The sequence below is a fragment of the Catharus ustulatus genome, chromosome 22 (genome assembly GCF_009819885.2).
Source record: "Catharus ustulatus isolate bCatUst1 chromosome 22, bCatUst1.pri.v2, whole genome shotgun sequence".
Taxonomy (NCBI): Eukaryota; Metazoa; Chordata; class Aves; order Passeriformes; family Turdidae; genus Catharus; species Catharus ustulatus.
In genome coordinates this window covers 4341790-4363223 of record NC_046242.1, presented here as the reverse complement: position 1 = coordinate 4363223, position 21434 = coordinate 4341790, and the positions used below count along the sequence as shown (strand labels likewise).

The 21434-nt window shown below is 48.7% G+C and overlaps 2 protein-coding genes across 5 annotated transcripts in view; both read right to left on the bottom strand.

Annotated features, from left to right (window-relative positions):
• Positions 1 to 12972, bottom strand: part of FAM222B (family with sequence similarity 222 member B) — a 33795-nt gene extending 20823 nt beyond the window's left edge. Inside the window, exon 1 of one of the 4 annotated variants that reach the window (XM_033078317.2) lies at positions 12918 to 12972. Coding sequence is in view for 1 of the 4 variants with exons in the window: in XM_033078316.2 (XP_032934207.1) it covers positions 1857 to 1863 (7 nt within the window). In the remaining 3 variants the exon portion in view is untranslated. Of the gene's footprint in view, positions 1 to 1856; positions 1959 to 12917 lie in introns of those variants that run through there. The other 3 variants (XM_033078313.2, XM_033078316.2, XM_033078315.2) reach the window with 3 other exon arrangements.
• A 1074-nt stretch (positions 12973 to 14046) lies between these two features.
• ERAL1 (Era like 12S mitochondrial rRNA chaperone 1) lies at positions 14047 to 18549 on the bottom strand. Its single transcript, XM_033078062.1, has 11 exons — positions 18455 to 18549; positions 18082 to 18255; positions 17865 to 17992; positions 17703 to 17780; positions 17537 to 17583; positions 17113 to 17174; positions 16601 to 16713; positions 15924 to 16286; positions 15349 to 15498; positions 15010 to 15090; positions 14047 to 14750 (listed from the first exon to the last, which is right to left on the bottom strand). The coding sequence occupies exons 1-11, from the start codon at positions 18540 to 18542 to the stop codon at positions 14628 to 14630; spliced, it is 1407 nt and encodes a 468-aa protein (XP_032933953.1). The 5' UTR covers positions 18543 to 18549; the 3' UTR covers positions 14047 to 14627.
• Between the last annotated feature and the right edge of the window lie 2885 nt (positions 18550 to 21434).

The window sequence follows — 21434 nt, the reverse complement described above, 5'->3', positions numbered from 1 at the left end:
CATCCCATGTGACGGAAGTCTCTGACCTTCCTCACCAAGACTGTGCAAAATTATGGATTGGAAAGTGTCTAAAAATGTCAGTCCTAAATCTTAAACTTCTTCTCCCCTTGCTACTTTCACTGAATGCCTCCTGATTGTGCAAAAGCAGAATATTCAGGCGTCAATCTAAGTAGTTTGGGTGTTACGCTGACAATGTCTCTGGAGAGGGGAAGAGAAGAGAGGACAGATTTCCAATAGCTCAGACACTTCCCTGGAAGCAAAGCTGCTACACAGCAAAGGAGATAAATAAAGAGGGAAAGTAACACGCCAGAGAACTTTCACCAAGGTCATGTCAGGATGCTGAGCGCTCCCCATCTGCAGGGGAAGATTTAGATGCCTGTTCCACCACACATATCCACTCCCCTGTTGGCAACAACAGCCCTCATTAAACCAAACCGGTTCTAACCATGAAAGAAAGGACATCAGGAAGATGGTATTAGCTAACAAATGCAAAAGGAAAACCCAGCAGAGGCAGATCTGGATGGGTGCCTTCTGCAGCTAAAAACCAGCCCCATGGCATGTGCAGAGTCCCTGGGGAAGGGCAGACAGGCTATCCCAGCCAAAAGGATGGACAGCTCTGCTCAGTGCTAACAGAGAGGAGATTCTGTACCCATTCACCCAGAGCAGAACAGGGATTCCACCAGGAACAGGAGGTTTTAGGATTTTGCTGCTGCACAGGGTGACCTACAGGTTGCAGTTCCTCCTTGCTTTGCAGTCAGGGCTGTGGACACGTGGCAGAACCCTGCAGACAGACCCTACCACGAAACACCAGCCCTACCCCCCAAATATTGTATCAGTTACTGCTGTGCCCTTAACAAGAGTGTTTCTTGCCCGTTTCAGCAATCTGAAAGACACGCTGGGCAAAATTTCAAGCTATGACAAAGTGATCTTATCACTTCTGTGCTGTTCTCGCTACACAAGCCCCTGATTCAGCAGCACGTAATAAAATCTTCATTTGCATGAAAAGCACTCTCTGATCACAAAGTCTTCTGTTCGACAGCCCTCTTCCCATCCACAGCGTAGAGATGCAAGCACCACTGTCATTTTGCCTGTGACTGAGGTGGAATATTTTATTTATGTTTTTATTTGGAGAAGCTCTCTATGTTTTAATGCCATCTTTTCTCAAAAAACCCCAGTATTTTTTAATAACACAAAGGTTGCACACATCTCAACTATGCAAGTACCGCAAAGTTCACTCATGACGCTCGCACCTGTATTTTTAATAATTGTGTCATGTGAAGGACATTTCATATCAGCACAAGGTGACCATGAGCAGTTGTAAAATTCCTTTTGTATTCAACAAGTCCAGCCTTTTCCAGTTTGCCTTCAGAATGCTTGGTGTCATGACACACAGCACTCACAGGATGTATTTCAAAGGAAAGGAAGGTGTAGCCATACAAAGAACAATGCACTGCCCGCAACAAGATTAATCGCTGTCATGGGAAACCAATAAAAGCAAGTATCTTGTTATCTTTCTCTACAAAGGGACTGTTAAAGCTTAACTATATTAGGAAACTTTTTCCTTTGGACTAAACCATGAGCCTAATGTATGTGGGCATCCCACATGCCAGCATATGCGATTAATTGGCTCTCGCCTGACGCCGCGGGAGAAAGTCCAATGTTCCAGAGGCAGCGTGGAGCTTTCACAAAACCAGCCTGTGCTCTCTCCTGACTACAGCTCTCTCACCAATGCCAGCACCAGTTCCCTGTCCCATGCCAGGTGACACCACCTCCCATTTCCACCTGTTAACCATGTCCCACGTACACATCCCAACATCACACCCGGCTCCGAGCGAACTCAGCCAAAGCAGAAATACCTTTCATCACGTCAGCAGTGCGGTCCCCATTTAGAAACGCTTTCTTTCACGTTAATCCAGTGCCAAAACGTGGTGGTGTGGGCTGTGCTGATCCAGAAACGGTGCTAAGGATGCTGCTGCCTCCTGTCTATCACCGCACGCCTCATCTCGCGCATGGCCAGGCAGTGACGGCCCTGCGACAACAGGCACTTTAAATTGGGCAGCTCAGCAGCACATGTACACTGAATTTTTGAACAAGCTATTCTAAGCTGCTTTGCTAGCAATTTCTGGCCTGTGCAGTTTGAAAGCGCACGGTTCTGGCCCTCACAAAGAGCAGACCTGTAAATGACATCTTGAGGATTAAGCTGATTGAGATGCAATTTGCCTAGCAACCATTCATTAAGCAGAGTTCAGAAACAGGCCAGCAATCTATTCCACCTCCTTATCTGAGCAGTAAACAGATAACAGTCTCTACTGTGTCCTCTATGCTCCAGTTCAGACACATTGTAAACAGATTTTTCAGAAGTTTAAACTCCTACAGTAAATCTCTGAGAACAATCCTGCTCTCCAAACACGAGGGATTCGGCTTCACCAAGTGTCTTACAAGCGAGAAACAGCTCTGGAAGGAGGGTAATGCAAATCAAATTGTGAATGCATTTGCAGTTCCTGTGCCTCCAATATTTTCTCACATCAAGCACTAAGAGCCCATCCCAGTCGTTAAAAAAAATTGTTTAAAAAAATCTTAATCACACAAGCATTTGGCATTGCTATTCTGATCACTGGAAAAAACTCAATAAAAATCTTATTCCCTTCCTTCATCTTGTGCAAGGAATCGATTGACACTTGCAAAGTCTTTGATAAAGGCTCCCCTGCTTCAGAGAAGAAAACAAAAGTCACGTCCTCCCTCCCATTAAGCATTTTTTCCTCATAAAATAAGCAAGACAACGTAAACGTCATCAGTGGAAATCAAACCAGCTATTTCAGCTCAAAAATTTCAGCTGAAAAGATTAAACGAAATCATGATTTTGCATAATTGTTTCCCTGCAAGAAACATCTGATAATATCCCATTCTGCTCCAAAATTAAACAACAAAGATATAGCACGAACGTATTTAAGACCATATACCTGAATGGTTTGCCTTTGGTGCACAGTTCTTCTGGGAAATCACTGTGACATACAGCATGCTATTACAATTAAATATGCAAGAAAGAAGAATTAAACTGACTATGAATAATTAATACCCTACAACACTACTTCATAAGGAAAAGTCTGGCTGAATATTCCCGCAGATGAGATACACCCAAACACGAGGCACAGCAGAGCTGGCAGCTTTACTTTTATGATGGGGTTTAAAACACCAAGTAACTTTATGGCTGCTGCTCAATTCTAGAGGAGGTGCCAGCCATCCAACCCTTCTCCTGCTGGATTCTCATCCAGCTTCAGAAAAATGGGATAAATGCAACTGCTGCAATAGTTGCTCCACTGCTCATCTGTGTCCCGGAGGTAACAGGCTTCCCAAACACTTTCCATTAAAAGGTATAAAGCAATTATCTGACATCCCAGAAGGGAGAATAAAGCAAATATGATGCAACAATTACTTAGGTGATAAGATCAGGCTAAGGTTGTGAGAAAAAACAATTAAAAAGGGTTGCAAGAGCTAAGGAATGCAGCTTACTTTCCCAGAATCTCTCTTAAGGACAAAGATACCATCAGCTCCAAAAGTCGACCTTCCTGTTTCGAGTTTACTGTTCTGGAGGCTGCAGAACATCAACTGCAGCAAAGTTGAAAAGGGCAATTAAAAATATGCTGTTTCCTGCACAACATCACCCCTAAGTTGCATAGATTAGTATTTACTGAAGTCCTTGTAAAATTGATATCCAACTGTGTCATTTTCCATCAGACTCCAGTCAGGTCAGCGCAGTGAGAACTGACACAAATATTTGTTGCACATTTTTAGCTGGAAATGCCCTGTTCCTCTCTGTTTATCCATGCTTGGCACACCCAACACCCTTCTGGAGAGAGAGATTTGAAATCCAACCAACACTTGTGATCACCGAGGTGGAACATGGCACTGCTGCTGTAATGGCTGAAGGTGACAGCATCCCTCTGCTCCTAGTCCCACCCTGCTCCAGGAGGGTCTTGTTCCTGCAGGATCCAACACTCCAAAGCAAACACGAGCTGAGGGTCTTTCTGGGCACAAGCAAAGCCATGTTCGAAGCATGCTGGCTTAATATTAATTTTCTATTAAAAATTAATGAGATTAAATGAAGCTTGCAAGCCTATGGGCACCAAGGCAGTTTTTTTGTTGGTGCACTGGTTGCCCAGAGGAGCAGGATGTGAGGGATGGGCTGCAGAGTTCCTGCAGGATGCAGGATCCATGTGGCTCCTGGGGGGAACAGGGGGCTCTTCCCCACACCCCCAGAGGGACCCTGGTTTCCATCAGTGCTGTGTCACCCCCTCCTCATGCTCAGAAACCGGTGGGGAAGATTAAACCCTGACGAGATCCTGGTGAAAACCCTGGCGTCTTCCCAGCTGAGATCAGCTTTCTGTGAACACTGCCTCCAATCCTCACTCATGTGCCCCTTTCCCACTTCCCAGAACGAATTCCCTTGCCAGCAAGAACCCTGCAAATATCCGGAGTTTACGTAAGTTTAACCTTCAGTCCCTATTAATGTTAACGGAATAGGAAAAAATTAACCATGGCGCAAGTAAAAAGACTGTATCTGCATTTCTAATTATACAACAAAACACACCACGTGGCAGTATTTCCATGCACCTTGCTGGGAATAAAATAGCCAATGGACTGAGGCTTCCATTTGGAGTGGTGGGTGCAAGAGCAACCAGCACTGAGGTTGTCAGAGTTAAGGGATGAGGACACGAGAATTAAGGGAAATGAAGTGACATGTGTGAATGATGATAATAAAAATGTTAATAATTAGAAAAACAGTCACCTTAAAAATTTAAAATTTCATGATCTCTCCTACTTTTTAATGGCTTAGCCTACTTTTTCCAACCTAATTTGCATGATCAAAATAGGCCTCCTGCCAGGAAGCATTAAAATGGCAGCCCCCCATCGAGACAAAACTCCCTTCACCATACGAGACTGAAGGACTAATAACTATTCCTAAAAACATTTTAAATCCATTAACGTTGTTTAGCAAACACTTATTTAGAATTAGTGCCGCTATCAGAATTTGATTGTGCTCTGCTAGAGTGTTTTATAAAAGCCTTTGAGGGAGGAGCAGGTCCCTCCCAAACACCTGTGCTGTCTCCAGCCCTCTCCAAAAAGCTGAGCACCCACACTCCTGAACGTTTTCCATCCCAAAACCCCAAAGCATTCTCCAAGACCAACCAGACAATTCCCAACAGCTCTGCAGAGTGCCAGGCTGGGCAGCTGGAAGGACTCTCCAAGATGCTCAGAGCACCCAGACCAGAGAACACCATCCCCACCAACCTCCACACTCAGCAATTAATTCCATACACCAAAAAAGCCCAGGATAGTACAAAAATATAAACCTCAATATTACTGATGTACTGAAGATTTGGATTCTAGTAGAAATATATGGTGGTTTATACAAATTTGTCCGAGCTATGTGTTATCCTTTCAGTGCCATCTGCACAAAACCAGTTTTATCTAAGCACTGGATACTAAAATAAATCATTTTCTCCATATCTATGATCTTGTTGGAGACAGACGCCACAAACCTGAGAGCTGGCGAGTGCAGGCTTGTCTAGTCACAAATAAAATTACATCCACATCAATATGATTTCTTTTTAATAAAAAAATAAGGCAAACCAGGCTCTTCATATTGAAACAGGCTCATCCAGCACCCTCCATGCTCATAGCAGACATCATGTACAGTGTGAAATTGTCAGAACAAAACTGGGATTGGCACTGTCATTTCCCCTAGTAAGAAATACCACTACCAAGAGACACATTTTAATTGCCACACATAATGAAAAGTACCTGCTCATTCTCCACTTGCTGTATTAGTTGGTATTCAAATTCAGGACTACAAGTCTTGGCAGGATATTTTCTGGTGACTTTAGTTTTTTGGAGGGTCCATGCCTCAGCAGATTTTTAAGAGTGAATCTGGCTCTCCAATACAACACAAATGACCCATTTCTGTCCGTGCATGAACGAGGTTCTGGGGCTGCTCTTCTCAAAGCATCCCTTGTGAGCAGGGACCTCGCAGTAATTAGCACAATCTGATACTGGAAACTCAGCTAATTCTAACATTGATCCCTCAGGACAGCACAGCCCATGATTTGAGAAACCTTCATCCCAAAAGACCCTTTGTTTCTACCTGTCAAAGTCACCAAAAGCCAGTAAATAAATTATATTCTCCAAAAGCTTTGCAAATTCCTTTCTCCTGGCTGGATACATTCTTCAACCAGCAGCAACAGTTAAAGGTTTATACAGAATCACTGAAAGCACCAAACCTGTTTTATTTTCTTACACAGAGCAACTTCCAACATCTGCAGTCACTGCTGTGAGATTTGCAAAGGATTTTATTTGCCAAGTCAAGCTGTCGAAAGGACAGATTATAAAAAATAAACACTACCCATTTTTAGATCTAACTTTCCCCCACAGACTGTGTTTTATGCCCTTTCACTGGAAATGTTACATCAGAATAAAATCAGATTTAATTGGCTCTTAAATAACTGAACAGCCACTTTAATTTTATTTCAATAGCAATAATTCATAAATCAAGCAGCTGAAATCTCAGCACAGAGTGACAAGTAAATAGAGCAGAACGCAGTAAAGAAGAGCACGAACACCACATGGTGAAAGGTGATTTTTCTCAAACTTCACATATCACCATTTTATGGACATCACAAAGGTACCACCACATAAATACTTGGATCTCAAACCCGTCAGCTCATCAGCAGTAACTGCTTAACAAAGACCACTGGATGATGATCTTTGCCCAGCTGGAACTGCTAGGAGAATGGTTGGGATTTTAGCCATGGATGCAATTTCCTGCTTGCACACTAGATGGAAGTATGGAAAAATCTTAATTCTTTCCTGTCTCAACTTAAATTCAAATGTTGAGATGTTAGGATGGACTGTCACATTCTGAGAAGAATTTTTTCCATCAGCAACTTTGATAATCTCTAAGTAAAAATATTCCCTGAAATATTAAATTAAGCAGTGTTGGAAATTAATAGTAAACATAAGAGAATATACAGCAGACATACTAAATATATTATTCAGGCGAATTTCTAAAGTACACACATTCAATTTCTAGAGTATCTGAATAATAATCGCTAATGAAATCCTTCAGAGAGCCTGAAGTTACATTTTTTAAACCTCCAGGTTATTATAAGAAACACCACCTTGTCAATGAATAGAAACAGGGAATAGAAAAAATATAAAGATTCATAAAGGTTACTGCAGTTTTGACTGGAAAAAAAACCCCATCAGATTTGTAGAATATAGTGGGAGAGGTACAGGGAAATAGAGAACCTGAAGTCTTGCAGAACAGGCAGATCAGAGAGCAGCAAACCTGAATGGGATTAAATTACACACAAATCTCCTGGAAACGATCTTAAAAGTGACTTGTTCCAAAACAATCCATTTCTAAATTTAAACACTAAAGAGTTCACAGACACAAAAACTAAATCAGGCAATGGTGTGACCAGGAAAAGGTGCTGAAGAGCTGTTTTCCCACCCCTACTCTGGCTTTTTCATATATTGATTTTCCTCCATGCTCATTCACAAATGCTCAGCAGAGCTGTGAACAATTTAAAGTCAAGGGATGCACAAATTACCAGCTCCAGGAACACACCACCCATTCGAGGCAAAAGCTGAGGGCTTTGCTGTAGCTGAAGAAAATAAAAACCAACCCAGAATCAGAACATTGATGAGCTGGAAGACAAAAGGCGAACAAATCCCTAATTTTCCCTGTCCACAACAAAGCCAAAGCACATGACATTCCTTCAGCTTAGAAGACAACAAATTAAGAAAACCAGTGCCAGAACAGAAGGATGAACGAAGAACAATGTTGGATAAAAGAATATAAAGCAGGCATGAAGGGCTCTCCTTTCCAGATGTTAAAAAGACATGCTGTTTTTCATTGCAGGTTTAAAAAAAGATAAGCAGAGGAGGAAGTTTACTTTGGAGAGTGGGAGCATCTGCATAATTTTTTGAAAAAGGTTCATACAAAGATTTCCTTCCAACAGAATTTAAACTATATCTATACATATATACATAGATATATGTGGTACTGGTTCAAGACAATCACCTTAAAATATTTTTCAAAGTGTTTTCCATGCAGCAGCTGCCTAGGGAGAGGAACAAAATGAGTGGCAAGGGACAGCCACAGGAAAGGGCAGGACTGTGAGACACACATCCTCCAACACGCACACTCCAAGTTTAACAACATGAAGGCAAGGACAGGGACAGCAGGATACAGCAAAGGATATGCTGGGGCCAGGAAATGCGAAAAGAACCCACAGCACTCAAAACTGACTTATGGGATATTTTACCAACAAAAACGGAATACACATGGGAGTATTTTTTTTATTTTTTGCATGTGTGGCTCCCACCTTAGCCAGAGAGATTGTCCCAGTATGAGGAGGGAAATTAGAGAGAACAACTGGATGCTAGATCCACTCTGAAGAGCAGAGCACAGCGTTTCACCTATTTCCACTTGCTCTCGCGTGGTTCCCAAATTAGAAACAATCAGAATCCTGCTGGAAACAATATACAGCACCTTAATTGGGTTGGCTGCACTACAGACGTCAGCAATGTATCACTTAGTAGATCATTTTCTGACTGCTTTTTTTCCCTTTAATACTAAAAATAGCTGCACTTTCGTGGTTCACCTTTTCTACATCACCTTTACTACAGACACCGTAAGAAATTAAATGTTAGCACTCGCTGCCCACTGAAGATCTGACAGGACCCACATCTGCAGCAGGCAGGATCTGCCACCTAATTCAGCAGATTTGTACTTAAAGGTTTGTCTCAGACGTGATGCATTTACAGAGAACCTGTTTTCTAACACATTTCCCCCTAGTACAACTATCAATGCATCTATTTAAAAGCCTGGAGCAGTTATCTCTAAATACATCAACAACCCAGTGCTCCACGCATTCCAAGCACTCCACAATCCCTGCATGGGACTTGGGAATTCACATGAAAAATCCCTCCCAGTTTTCATCCCCCAGTGCTACACCCCCACTATTCCCTACCAAATTCACACTGCAGCCAAACCACATTCCTGAGAAATTATTCCAGGAATGAAATATCACCATTTTCCCCATAAACCCTGGAAACTTGGACTAATCTTCACACACAGCATAAACAAGTTAAGCAATGGGAATACATAAACAAAGCATAATTCTTAAGCACAATGGGGGAATAATTACAGCAACAACAGAACAAATACAAAATGAGTGGAGAGGTATGGAGAGATATCCAGACAGAATGTGCTGAAATAAGGAAAAGGGACCTATAGGATCTGTGAGGTTGGATCAGCCATGAGCTACAGATGCTGTTTTTTTAAGTGTTCATTTAAATCAAATTGCTAAAAACATAAAAACCAGCAGCAGATGAACACAGAGGTTTCTGTCAGCTCCAGGTGTAGTGCCCTGCTTGGACAGTAAAATCAGCTTTTGAAAGATTACACCCCCTTGGAAAAATATCTTTGGGTAAAGTTCAGAACAACTTTTCTGGATGTCAGCCAGCAGAATGCCTGTTCAGGAGCTCTGTTCCTCAATCAGAATTTGGAAAGCTTTTTTTTTTTTTTTAAGTAGAAAGATGAATAATGTGACAAACTCATTTTCACATTCACAGTCAAAGTAACGATCTGCAATTAAAAGAAAAAATTGCTCCAAGATCTGTGTGGTAAAGATTTTAACACGAGTCACAAAATACAATGGGAAAATGGGAATGTGGCATACCACACAAGGAATAAAAAATTCAATTACTCACTTCACTTCCTAGTTAGAGAACGTTTTAAATTGTTTAAACATTTCAAATGCTGAAAATTGAAAATTGGGAAGGGTGGGGTGACAGACTCATTACAGATGCAGAAAACTGTGAAACTTTACTCATCCTCAGGGGCATCTTATCCCAAAAACAGCCTCTGAAGGGACAGCAGGCCCTGGATACAGTGTGCTACTACACAACAGTGACCTGTTACTCACCTGCTGGGTGTAGCATTTCAGTGAACTGCATGTTCTTAAAGCAATTATTTAAAAGTGCTGATCATCTGTTAAATAACTCAAACAAATGAGGCCGTGGCTACGTTCTTGGTGGTGTATTTAGCAACTCCATAAATCTCAGAATCCTGCAAGTCACTTCATCTCTCACTTCATAAATCTGTGACTCTCCTCACTGTTACTGAAGATGAGTGAGCCAGGAATATACAGGATATAAAATGATTTGGTGATGTAGGTTTTTGAGGTGAGGCTGGCCAGGGTTAAAGTTTGTACTTCCTCCTCTCCCCATCTCCGTGTGCTGGCCAGTAACAAGTCATGGTCAAAAATGAAGAGTAGAAATGAATGGATTAACTGAAGTGAAAATAAAATATTGCACTGGAAATGCTGATAAAAGTTTCTATTCCACATCCAGGCATTTCAGCAACTGCTGCAGAGGACACAAGCTGAGGCTCCTGCACATTGTCTGAGCTTCTGGGAAATAGAGATACTTCAGTCCTTGACAAAAATCCTGACTTCTCTTGATCTGGTAACAGTTCCCAGAAGCAAGCATAGATATAAAAGCTTATCTATCAGAGGACAACTTGAAACAAATACAAATAAGGCTTAAATGAAGGCAAATATCCAAGCTGCAGAGAACACAATGGTTCCTTAATTTCACATTTGGAGAAAAAACAATACTATGTGGACATTCTCCAACATATTTTTAATGTTATTAACAGAAATAGCACCCCAGGCTGTGCTCAAGCTGAAAAAGTGTGAAACTGTTTGCAATGTGAAGTGAAATGAGGATCAAAAATACCATCTTATTAAATGGCTTTTATTTGGTGCTAAGTGAATTATTTATTCAATTGAGAAGTTCACAAAATGACAGGGGGGTAAATGCAAGCGAGGTCACTACTTCATGTCAGTATCAAAGCTGATCCTTAAGAGAATTTAAGCACCTGCCTTTTCTTTTATCTCAGCACAAAATGAGATTTCTTTCTTTTTTTTTTACACTTCAAAAGCCATGTAACACAACAGAATATATGCCAAGCATGCAAAAAACAGAGCATGCCAGCATCTTTCAGCAATCAGCTTTCCCTTGTCATCCATTATGTCAGATTTATCTATTTTTGCTTAATTCTTGCTCCAGCAATATGCATCCTTCCTCTCTCCAGACTATCAGGCTGGTTGGGCTGGAATTCAATACAGCTTCTTAAAATAGTTGAGAAATATTGAAAATATTTGAAGCAATGCCTGTGAATTAGAGCCAATTCATCAACTCCTCTTGCAGCTCCTGCTCGACCTGTGCTCCCCCAGACAAGGGGCAATTCTCATTTCTTCACCTCAGAAATTCTACCCAGTGTAAATATCATTTGGAAAATAAATAGCCTTTCTTTTATGGAAGCATTTCTCCATGAAAGCTTAGATTCTGTGTTAATTGCAAACCTTACCCTCTGACTTTTACTTGCTTTTGATTCAAACCTTCCTCTGCTGAAAATTAATAGTGAGTGCATTTGCTTTCAAGTTTGCTTTCTGTTATCACTGTTTTTCCTCTCCAAGTTTCCAGACCCTCTGGACTGGCTTTACAGGACTCCAGACCCACCTAAAAGCTCTCCCTGAATCCTTCACTCTGCTGCTGGCTGCAAAACTCTGCTCTCTCCACCTCCAACACCTGTAAAACCCTTGACCATCATCCTTCCCCACTGCTTTATGCATCCACATAAATGAACAGACTGAAGTTCAAATTCTTAAAAAATAAATAGGCTGAAAGGAAAATGCAACTCTCATCACTCTATTCCCTCACTGCCTTTGGAGCACTGAGCACGGAATTTTCTCAGCCGGCTGCTGAATCAGATGAAGTTTCCACAGTGCACACTCACACAGAATCACAAAGCCCCAACACATCCAGGAGGATTTATTCCATCACAAAGTCACTACCGTTGCTCCAGCACAAATGACATCACTTAGGAACCCAACCTCATCTCCTGAGAGCTCCCAGCTCCCTCCTCTCCCGCAGCGACCGGAGCAACAAAGAACCAGGCTTGTGCAATAAAGAGGAAGAAAGTATTGCTGCAAAAAGTTTTCTAGAAAAACTTGTATTTTCTTGAGAATGTGACTACGGAAAAAAATTAAGGAGTGTAGTAAGAAGTGAGTAGAACAAATAGTGGTTGAACTAAGCAACCTGCATCTGTGATTTATCCTAAACTTGTACCTAGAGCTACCGAGGGAGGGTGAGATGTCTGTGAGCCCTCGCAGGTGTCGGTCGGGGAGGTTCACACGCTGCAGAACCAAAACCATCTCAGCACTTCGCTCCACGAGTGCACTGAGAACTGGAGTCCAGCTCTGCAGTTTGCTTCTTCTTCAGACACTTGAAAATGGGTTGGTAGGGAATAAAAACGACGGATGATTTATTGACGATACCTGTTCCCTGCCCATGGGGAAGACGGGCTTTGAGGTCCCTTCCAGCCCAAACCAGCCTGCGAGTCTCTTGCAAAAAGACACTTTTCTTGGGAAAGAATCACACAAAGGATGTGCTCGCACTGCGACCGCAATCCCCGCTTCCCCCTGACGGCACTTGTGTCGCGATGGCTGACGCGCTATCGCGATCCCGGGCCGTGTGCGCGGTGCCCAGGGACAGGTACCGAGGGTACCGGGGGGCCTGGGAGCTCCGCGCTGAGCGGGGGAGACCCGGCCGGGCGGGGAGGGAGCGACTGTCGCGACACGCGGCGGGTGTCGCGACATGGGGCGGGTCGCCACACCGGTGATGCCTCAGCGGGCGGGGGGAGGGGACACCCGGGAAGGACAATGGTGGGGGGGGGTACGAACCGCGGCGGTCCCGCCGCGCTGTTGGGGGGGAGGAAGAGGATGATGAGGAGGAGGAGGTGACGGTGGGGCCGCGCCCTCGCTCCCGCCGTGTGCCGCACTTACTCTCGGTGCCCCTGCCCGGGCCTCATGGCGCCGCCGCCGCTGTGCCCGCCCGGCCCCGCCGCCGCCGCCGCCGCCCGCCCCGGCCGTGCTGGCTGCGCAGCCGCCCCCGCGCACGCGCGGCCCGCGCGCCGCCCGCCCCGCCCCGCGCACGCGCGGCCCCGCGGACACGGGAGAGAGGGAGGGGAGGGGGGGGGAATGGGGGGGGCAGCGTCGCGCCGCCCCCTGCCGGTAACCGCGGGTAGTGCAGGGAGGGGGGACACACTTTGGGGACATTGGGGGGACACAGCAGGTACACACTGGGGGACAGGGGGGACATTGGGGGGACACAGCAGGTACACACTGGGGGACAGGGGGGACAGTGGGGGGGACACAGCAGGTACACACTGGGGGACATTGTGGGGCATGAGGGAGGGACATGGTACACACTGGGAGACATGGGGAACAGGGAGGGGACATAGGGAAGACATGGAGTCATGGCAGGGATACAAGGAGAACATGAATGAGCACAGGGGTGGACAGGGAGAAGCAGGTGGGCCAGAAAGGGGACACAGAGGGGGCTCTGCCACAGCACTGGTGCTGCCCATACCGAGGTCTCAACAGACACCCCCCACAAACCTGGGGTCAGTCCTTTCCCGGAGTTTTTTTCCACAGGGAAGTGATTATTTGCACCCCTGTGATGGTCTTGCAACAGGATTATTAACCTAATTGTCCAAGCTCGTTAAGGAACTGCGGGTCAGGAAGGTGAGAGACGTCACCCCTTCCCACGCCAAGAGCATTTCCACTGCCCCCAGGAGTGGCTGCTGCTCTGGGCACTCGGCTCCAGCCCTGGAAGCAGCCTGGGATGAAGCTCTGGGGCAGCACAGGGTGATCCTCACCCCTCCCATGACACGGCCATGCAGAGGGGACAGCTTCTCCTTGTACCCCAGCCCCTGAGACCCTCCAACCTTGCTTATCCAGCTTTTCCCCCCACAAGGTGCAACCTTCAGAAGTCCCAGCTCAGGAAACGGGAGCTAAGCTCAGCTGGGAAGGAGGAATGACATGAAAGTGCCCTGGTTTGAGCTGGAATAAAACAGAGGGAAGGTGGTGCCTGTGAGGTCAGCCTGCCAGGGAGGAATAAAGGAGAGAACAATCACTTGTGCTGGGACCTCATTTTATTTCAAGGGAAATACAAAAGTTGGACAGCAGCATTCAAGGGACCACAGCAGCCCCTCCTCCTGGAAAACAAGGAAGGACACTCCATGGAGATTTCCCAACCCAGTTTTCAGCTAGAATTCTTCAGCAGAAGGGTAAAACGTCTCTTTCACAGTGCAGACAGGGAGAAGGGGCTGAGCAGGTTTGGGTTCCAGACCTTTCCCAATCTCTTCACTGCTGGGGTTTTCTTCCCTCAGGGGATGTTAATTTAGAACTGCACATGGAGATTTACCTGGATTTCTGGCAGGAAGGTACCCAGTTCTCCAAACACCTGACAAAAGAGACTAAACAAGCCCCAAACACCAGTCCAGGCACACGTGGGGTGCCAGGCTCCACCATGCCAAGGGCTCTGCAGAGCCAGCCCTGCTCCTCCAGCCTCACCTGTGCCAGGTGCTCTCTGTTACAGCTGGAGTCATTCCATCATCCTCCATTTCTGAATTGAAAAAAGGTGCCAAGATACCCCCAGAACTGGTTCTCCACATGATCAGAGTTCAAGGGCTGTTAAAACACACCAAGTGCTCAACCCTTCACCTCCACCTTGAGCTTCAGGCGGACGTCACACAGGAAAGCGTTCATCAGGTCCTGGCCAGCCTCCTGAGCAATCCTGCTGATGACCTTTCCTCCTCTTCCAATCAACATCCTCTGTGTTAAAAGCCAGAGAGAACATCAAAGTCACGCTTACATTACCCAGGAGAACAGTTGAGCCACAGAATCAATGAGGGAAATTCCAACATTAAACTGTGAGGCAACTTTGGGAAGGTTCGAGTTGCTACTGAACAGCCAGTATTGGGTACACGGCTCTTCCCAAAAGAGAGAGGGGATCACAGCAAGGATGCATGTGTTGGACTTAGGGAACCTCCCTTCACCCTCCCCAGCATCCCATCTTTCTTCCCCCACTCACTTTATGGGACTCCCTTGGCACCAGGAGGCTCTGCACGATGAGGAGCTCCCCACATTCTCCTTCCTCCCACATCTCTGTCACCTGCCACAGCAAGGGAGCACTCAGCAATCCTGGAAAACCCTCAGGAACCCCCAACACCACCCCAATGGAGACACCAGCACACAAGGGTGGCCCTTTCACACACAGAAAGGGTCTTAGAGCACACCTGAAGTGCAAGTATGGAGTCACCCCACAGGGCCTGGCAGATCCCACAGATCCAAACAAAGGGATTCTCATCACACAGCCCAAAATCCCCAATAAAACAGCTCGTGGCCGAGTCTGCCTGTGCACACTTCCCACCTGAGTCACTCCATAAGGCACTTCCAGGGGCAGGTACTCCAGGATCTTCTCCCTGATGATATTATCACAGACCTCTTGAGGTGACTGGCTGGTCAGGACGTCGCTGTGGAATTCCCAGGGGCCTGGCTTGGCTTGCATCAGGAGGTACCTCTGTGGGCACAACACAACCCCCATCAGCTGCCACGTGTCACCCACACAGTGCCAACACCCCTGTGCTCCTCCTGCAGAGAGGGCACTGCTGCTGGCCTGGCATCAGGGCAGGGGTTTGGTGTTTTGGGCAGGGAAAGGAGAAAGGGAAGCTCTGAAACCCCTCCCTAGGGCTGTGTTTGTCAGTCACAAAAGCCCACAGAACCCCTGGAGCTGAGAGACAGCAGTGGGTGGATTCATTGCTGTGAATAAGCTGCTGCTGGGAGAGCCCCAGGTAAGAGTTTTGTACAGAAAACTCTGGAGATGCAGCAGGGACACATCCCACATTGACATGAGACACTTTCCCACCATCCCACGCCAGGAACAGAAGCTGAGGCTTGTATAAAGTGCTGGGGTCCCACCTGTCTCCAGGTTCAGACTGGAGTTACCTTGAGTGTGTCCACCTCCTCCCCACGGAGAGCTGCCAGCATGAAGATCTCTTGGAAGTGTGGCCAGCCTTTTTTATGTTTTAGATCCTCAGGTCCATGGTGTTCTGGCCTTTGGGCTTCCCCTGTGCCAGCAGCCCCAACATCACTGCTCCTGTCCAAACCAGAGCCCTCCTGGGCCTGATTCTTTTCCTGCCCAAAGGCAGACCTTGGGACCTTGCTTTCAGTTGGAGAAGCCCGAGTGATATGAATCCTGGAATCCTGTTTAAGTGTAGATTTCACTTCCAGTTTCTTTCCATTCACAATTCCCTCTGTCAGGTCAGTTGCTATTTCCAGCAGGAGAAACTTCTTCTTTAATATATCCACCTGAAGTCAGAAAGAGGTGTCAGGATTTATCCTAAATGAAGGGGGCAGCTGGGGCCTGGATCTGAAGGAGCTACAGGAAACCACCCAGGGAAGCAGCTGCTGCTTGGCCAACCTGGCTCCTCTTCCCAGATGGATTTAAACCCCAGACAGCAGGACAACTTCAGGGGTGCTTGTGCATGCAACAGGTACACACACCCCTCTCAGTATTCTGGAGCAGAGAGGTGAACCTGTGTCCTTTAACAAACCAGGGATCCAAAACCCATCACTGCTGATGCCAGGTGGTGCCTGAAGAAGGCAGAACAAGCAGGATTTACCTTGTTCAGGACCAGGACACTGGGGATGTGGGGGAACTGAGACAGGCACTTGAGCACCTCCTTGCTCAGAGAGTTCCGTGTCCAGTGGTCTGACACGTCCACCAGAACCAAGACTGCCAGGAAAGAGGGAGGGGAAAAGGATGAATCCACATTTTCCAGAACATTCACTTGCAGTTTTGGAGTCTATGGTCACTCCCCTCCTCAGGAGGAGCACAAAAAGAAGAATTTTTTGACAAAACACTAAAATGCAGCTTACCTATGTCACCCTAATGCCATCACAAGTGTTAAATTCCAACATCCAAGCCCAATTATTAACCCAAAGTACCTCCCCTTGACACCAGGCAGTTCTTATCCCTTCCTCAGCTCAATATTCCATATCTTTTCTCTACCCTTCCTCCTTTGTTCACACTCCCTGGGCTGCCTGTGCTGCCAGCAAACACCCAGATACCACAGCTGGGAACCTGCGTGGCAGAAAAGGATTTGGTTTGATCCAAAAGGAGTTGAAAACTCACCTAAATCTGCGTGTTTCATGCTGTCCCACGGGTCTGTCAGCATGGCTTCATCTAAATTATGCCTGAGAGACACATACAAATGAGTAAAGCAGACATACTTCATTATATTTGTGTTCCTCCCCCTCGAAGTAGAGAGAAACCAGCGTTCTCCTCATTCCAGCTACCACAAAGCTGCTTTAGGCATCGTGACATCCCTTGTCATGGGCAGATACAAAGAACCACAGACAAAAAGGCTCAAGGGACATCACAGGCTCTGTGTGCTACTAAAATGGCAACAAAAGAATTCTTGGAGACCAAAATAAGGCTAAAAATATACATTTGTCTCACTCCTGTTTTACAGATGTTACACAGTGAAAATCACATCCCTCTTTTATCAACTCCTGACAGGCAGCACAAACCCCCCTCCCTACACCAGTGGTGGTACCTTTTGGCTTTTAAGGGACTAGTGAGGCCAGGTGTGTCCAGAATAATCTAGGAAAAAGAAAAACAAACGTTTCAAGAGGTCAGGGGTAAACCCCACCTTTGTGCAATGAGAAGTGATCCCATGGGATACAGATGAGCAAATCCTGCCCTTTGTCTCCAGGACTCACCAGCTGTGTGTCCTGGTGTGTGATGACACCCCGGGCCTTGCAGCGGGTGGTGTGGACCTTCTTGGAGACTGGGAAAACCTGCAGGAAATTGATTAAGCACATTACACAGCCAGGACATGCCAAAACCCCAAGGTAACAACCTGAGCTGCACCCCAGCTTCACCTTCCTGCCCAGGAGCTGGTTGGAGAGCGTGGATTTCCCGGCGTTGGGAGCACCGATGATGGCGATTCTCAGCACCTTGGGGTTCTGGGGCTGATCGGGCCGATTCTCCAACAGGCGCTTCTGCTCCTCTGCCAGGGAAAGGAGGAGCTTGGATGCTGCCAAACCCCGCCGCGGGTCAGGATCGCGCTGGGGCGGGGCGGCAGCAGGCACCACTCACCTTTGTCGGTGGCCACGGGCGGCGGGTGCTGGCCCAGAGGGGCAGGCGGGGCCTCGGCGGGGATGCCCAGGAGGCTGCCCAGAGCCGAGCTGCTCCCGCTTCTGCGGCTGGGAATCCCCAGGATCCTGCCCAGCGCCAAGCTTCTCCCATTCCAACAGCTCCCTGTAAGGCGAGCTGGAAGAAAACACCGAGTATAGCAAGAACGTAGCTAAAGCACACCCAACATCGCGTTCTCTCCTACCTCCCCACGCAGCGTCCGGGCAGCGCTCACCCCATCACAAGGCCTCTTGGCCGGCCCCGGTCTGCTCCGGGGTTCCTCCCGCCACCTCCCGCATCCAGCCGCCCCCAGAGTACACCCGCGGCTCCAGCGCACCTGCTCCCAGCCGGAGCGGCCTCGCCGCGGCGGCACCGGCAGCCCAGAGCACGGCCCGGGCGGCGGCCGCGGCCATGGGAGCCGCCATGTTGCCCGCCGCGGGGCACGCCGGGAAGGCGAGCGGTGCCCGCTCCCATTGGCGGACAGCCCGAGGACATAGAGAGCGACAGGGCGGGGCCAGAGCGCCGCTGTGCCGCGGGGAATTGTGGGATGGAAACGGCCGAGGAGCCGGCGGAGCTGGGCCGGGGCGGGGACGCGGGAGCGCCCCCTGCCGGTGCCACCGCGTGGCGCAGGTGGCGGCACCTCGGGGTCACCGGTGTCACGAGTGTCACCCGAGTGTCACCAGTGTCACAAGTGCCCCCACCGTGCTCCCGGTGTCACCAGTGTCACGAGTGTCACCCGAGTGTCACCAGTGCTCCAGGTGTCACCAGTGTCACAAGTGCCCCCCTGGTGCTCCAAGTGTCACCAGTGTCACCAGTGTAACCAGTGCTTCCCCGCTACCCTCACTTCTTGCTGTTTATTCAGTGACCCCACGGCTCTCAGTGGCCCCGGTGCCTCCAGTGCTCCTAGAGCTCCCTGTCACACAGCCCAGCACCCCCAGTGCTCCCAGTGACCCCCATCACACAGCCCAGTGAGCCCCAGTGCCTTTTACAACACATGCCAGTTTGTCCCAGTGCTGCCTGCAATCCCTCCAGTCCATCCCCAAGATGCCCAGTGCCCCCCACATCCCACCCCCTGCATCTCCTTACAGCCCCCTGTGCTCCCAGTGAGACCCAGTGCCCCCAGTTCCCCTCTTCTGTACAACCCTGTGCACCCCAGTGCTCCCCTTACACTGCACTCCAATGCTCCTCAAGTCTTCCAACACACCCCAGTGCCTCCCAGTTCTCCCCAGTGCTCCCTGCACCACCCCACAGGGCACTCCCGTGTCCCCTGCACCACAAAGCCCTGCCCCAAGGTACCCCTGTGCCCCTCTATGTTTGAACACATCCGAAATTCCCCACACTCCAGTGCACCCTTGAGCCCCCAAGTCTACCCTAGGGCACCCCAGTTGCTCAGTTCCAGCAGCCTGGAACCCCCAGAGGATGTGGTGAGGAAGGAGAGACGGAGCCATGATTCTGGAATTCTCTTTATTGTCCTGTGCCTGTCCCCAGGGTTCCATCACTGTGTCCATTCTGTGCCATTCCCATCCCATCCCGTGCCATTCCCACCCCATTCTGTGCCTTTTCTGTGCCATTCCATGCCATTCCACGCCTTTCCTGTGCCATTCCATGCCATTCTGTGCCCTTCCTGTGCTATTCCATGCCATTCCGTGCCATCCCATGCCACTCCCGTGCCATTCCCATGCCATTCCATGCCATTCCATGCCTTTCCTGTGCCATTCCATGCCATTGCTGTGCCATTCCATGCCATTCCATGCCATTCCGTGCCATTCTGTGCCGTGCCGCGTGCCCGGCCGTCAGCAGAACCGTTACCATTACTAAACTCAGTAATGGTAACGGTTTCCCCGCCGGCCGCGAGTCCCTGGCTGTGTCCAGATCTTTCTCCACGCGGGATGCCCCACCCCACACCCCCCAGCTCATGTCACACATCCCCGGTGCCCCGGGCCGTGGTCCCGGTGGTCGGTGCCGGCGGGAGGAGGTTGGTGCAGCCCGGGGAGTACATCATCTATACTGTAGTGTCTCATAGCCAACTTACAGTATACGATGATATCCTGCCCGGGACAGCGTGGAGAGGAGAGCAGAGCCTGCAGGGGACAGCGTGGTTAGGGAGCACAGCCCACTCCCACCCCGGTGTCACCCTCACCTGTCCCTGTCCCCCTGGTTCTGTTGCCTCCTGAGCCTCCTGGAGGCCTCCCTGCCCCAGCACCTCCTTACCCGCTCTTCATCCCTCCCAATTCCATCACCCCAGAGCAGGATTGAGGTTTTCTCCATAATCCCTCCTTGTCACCCCCATTCCACCACCCTGAAGAAGAACAGAGGTTCTCCATTGCCCCCTCACCCCAACACCCCCCTACCCCATCTTTGCTCCCCAGTCCTACAGCCCCAGAGTGGAACTGAAGGCTCCCAATTGCCTCCCCACCACAGCATCCCCCTAACCCCTCCTTTTATCCCGTATCCACCATCTCAGAGCAGGACAGAGGCTCCCAAACCCCCACCTTTGTCTCCCCCAGTCCCACCCACCCTGAGCAGAACAGCAGTGGTGGCACCTACCTGTGGGGGTGGCACTGGGGCTTTGTGGGGTGCTGGATCTGCACCCGCCTTATAAAACCTGCTCTGCCTCATCTGCATATCTCACATCTGCACTGCACAGCTGGACGGGGCCCTTAACCCCTTCATGCCCAGGGGGGCACCGCCCCAAGCAGCTCCCCCCACCCAGCCTGGCATTGTCCATGGGGGGATGTGGGGCTTGCAAGGGGACACCCCCTGTGTCTTCCACTTCAGGGTGACCCCACAAATGCCCCATGCTCCTGTGGTCACCAGGATTATCCCTTCCCATAGTTGTGGGGACCCTGAGCTGGGAGTTCCCCACTGCAAACTGGGGCCCAGTGGTGTTGGACAGAGCAGGGGGCAGCCCGTAGGGATGAGGCCCAGGAGGGACATCTGGGAGTGGGGGTCCCCCTACACAGGCACCCTCAGGTGAGGTACATGTGGGTGCAGGGAGCCTGTGTCCCCCTGGCGTGGGTGACCTCTGTAGTGCTGTGCCCCTGGCCATATTTGCTCCCCTGAGAGACATGACCCCTAGCAGTGTGTCCCCAAAAACAAGGATTTGCCCTCCTGCCTTTAGGGACACCCTCCCAGGGGGATGTGACCCTTTGAGGGATGTATCCCCCAGTTAGGTGCCCCCAAAGGACACTCTCCCCTGGCCACGTGTGTCCCCACGAGGTCTGTGTCCCCTCATTGCACATGACCCTAGTCATACTTGTCCCCTGACCACGTGTGTCCCCAAATGTCTCCACCCCCTGACCATGAGTGTCACCTGT

Coding starts and splice junctions, on each gene's coding strand:
- ERAL1 (XM_033078062.1), bottom strand. CDS start 18,542: ATGGCGGCTCCCATGGCCGCGGCCGCCGCCCGGGCCGTGCTCTGGGCT. Junction 17,781..17,864: donor ACCAGCTCCTGGGCAGGAAG/GTGAAGCTGGGG, acceptor AATTTCCTGCAG/GTTTTCCCAGTCTCCAAGAA. Junction 17,584..17,702: donor CACACCAGGACACACAGCTG/GTGAGTCCTGGA, acceptor TCTTTTTCCTAG/ATTATTCTGGACACACCTGG.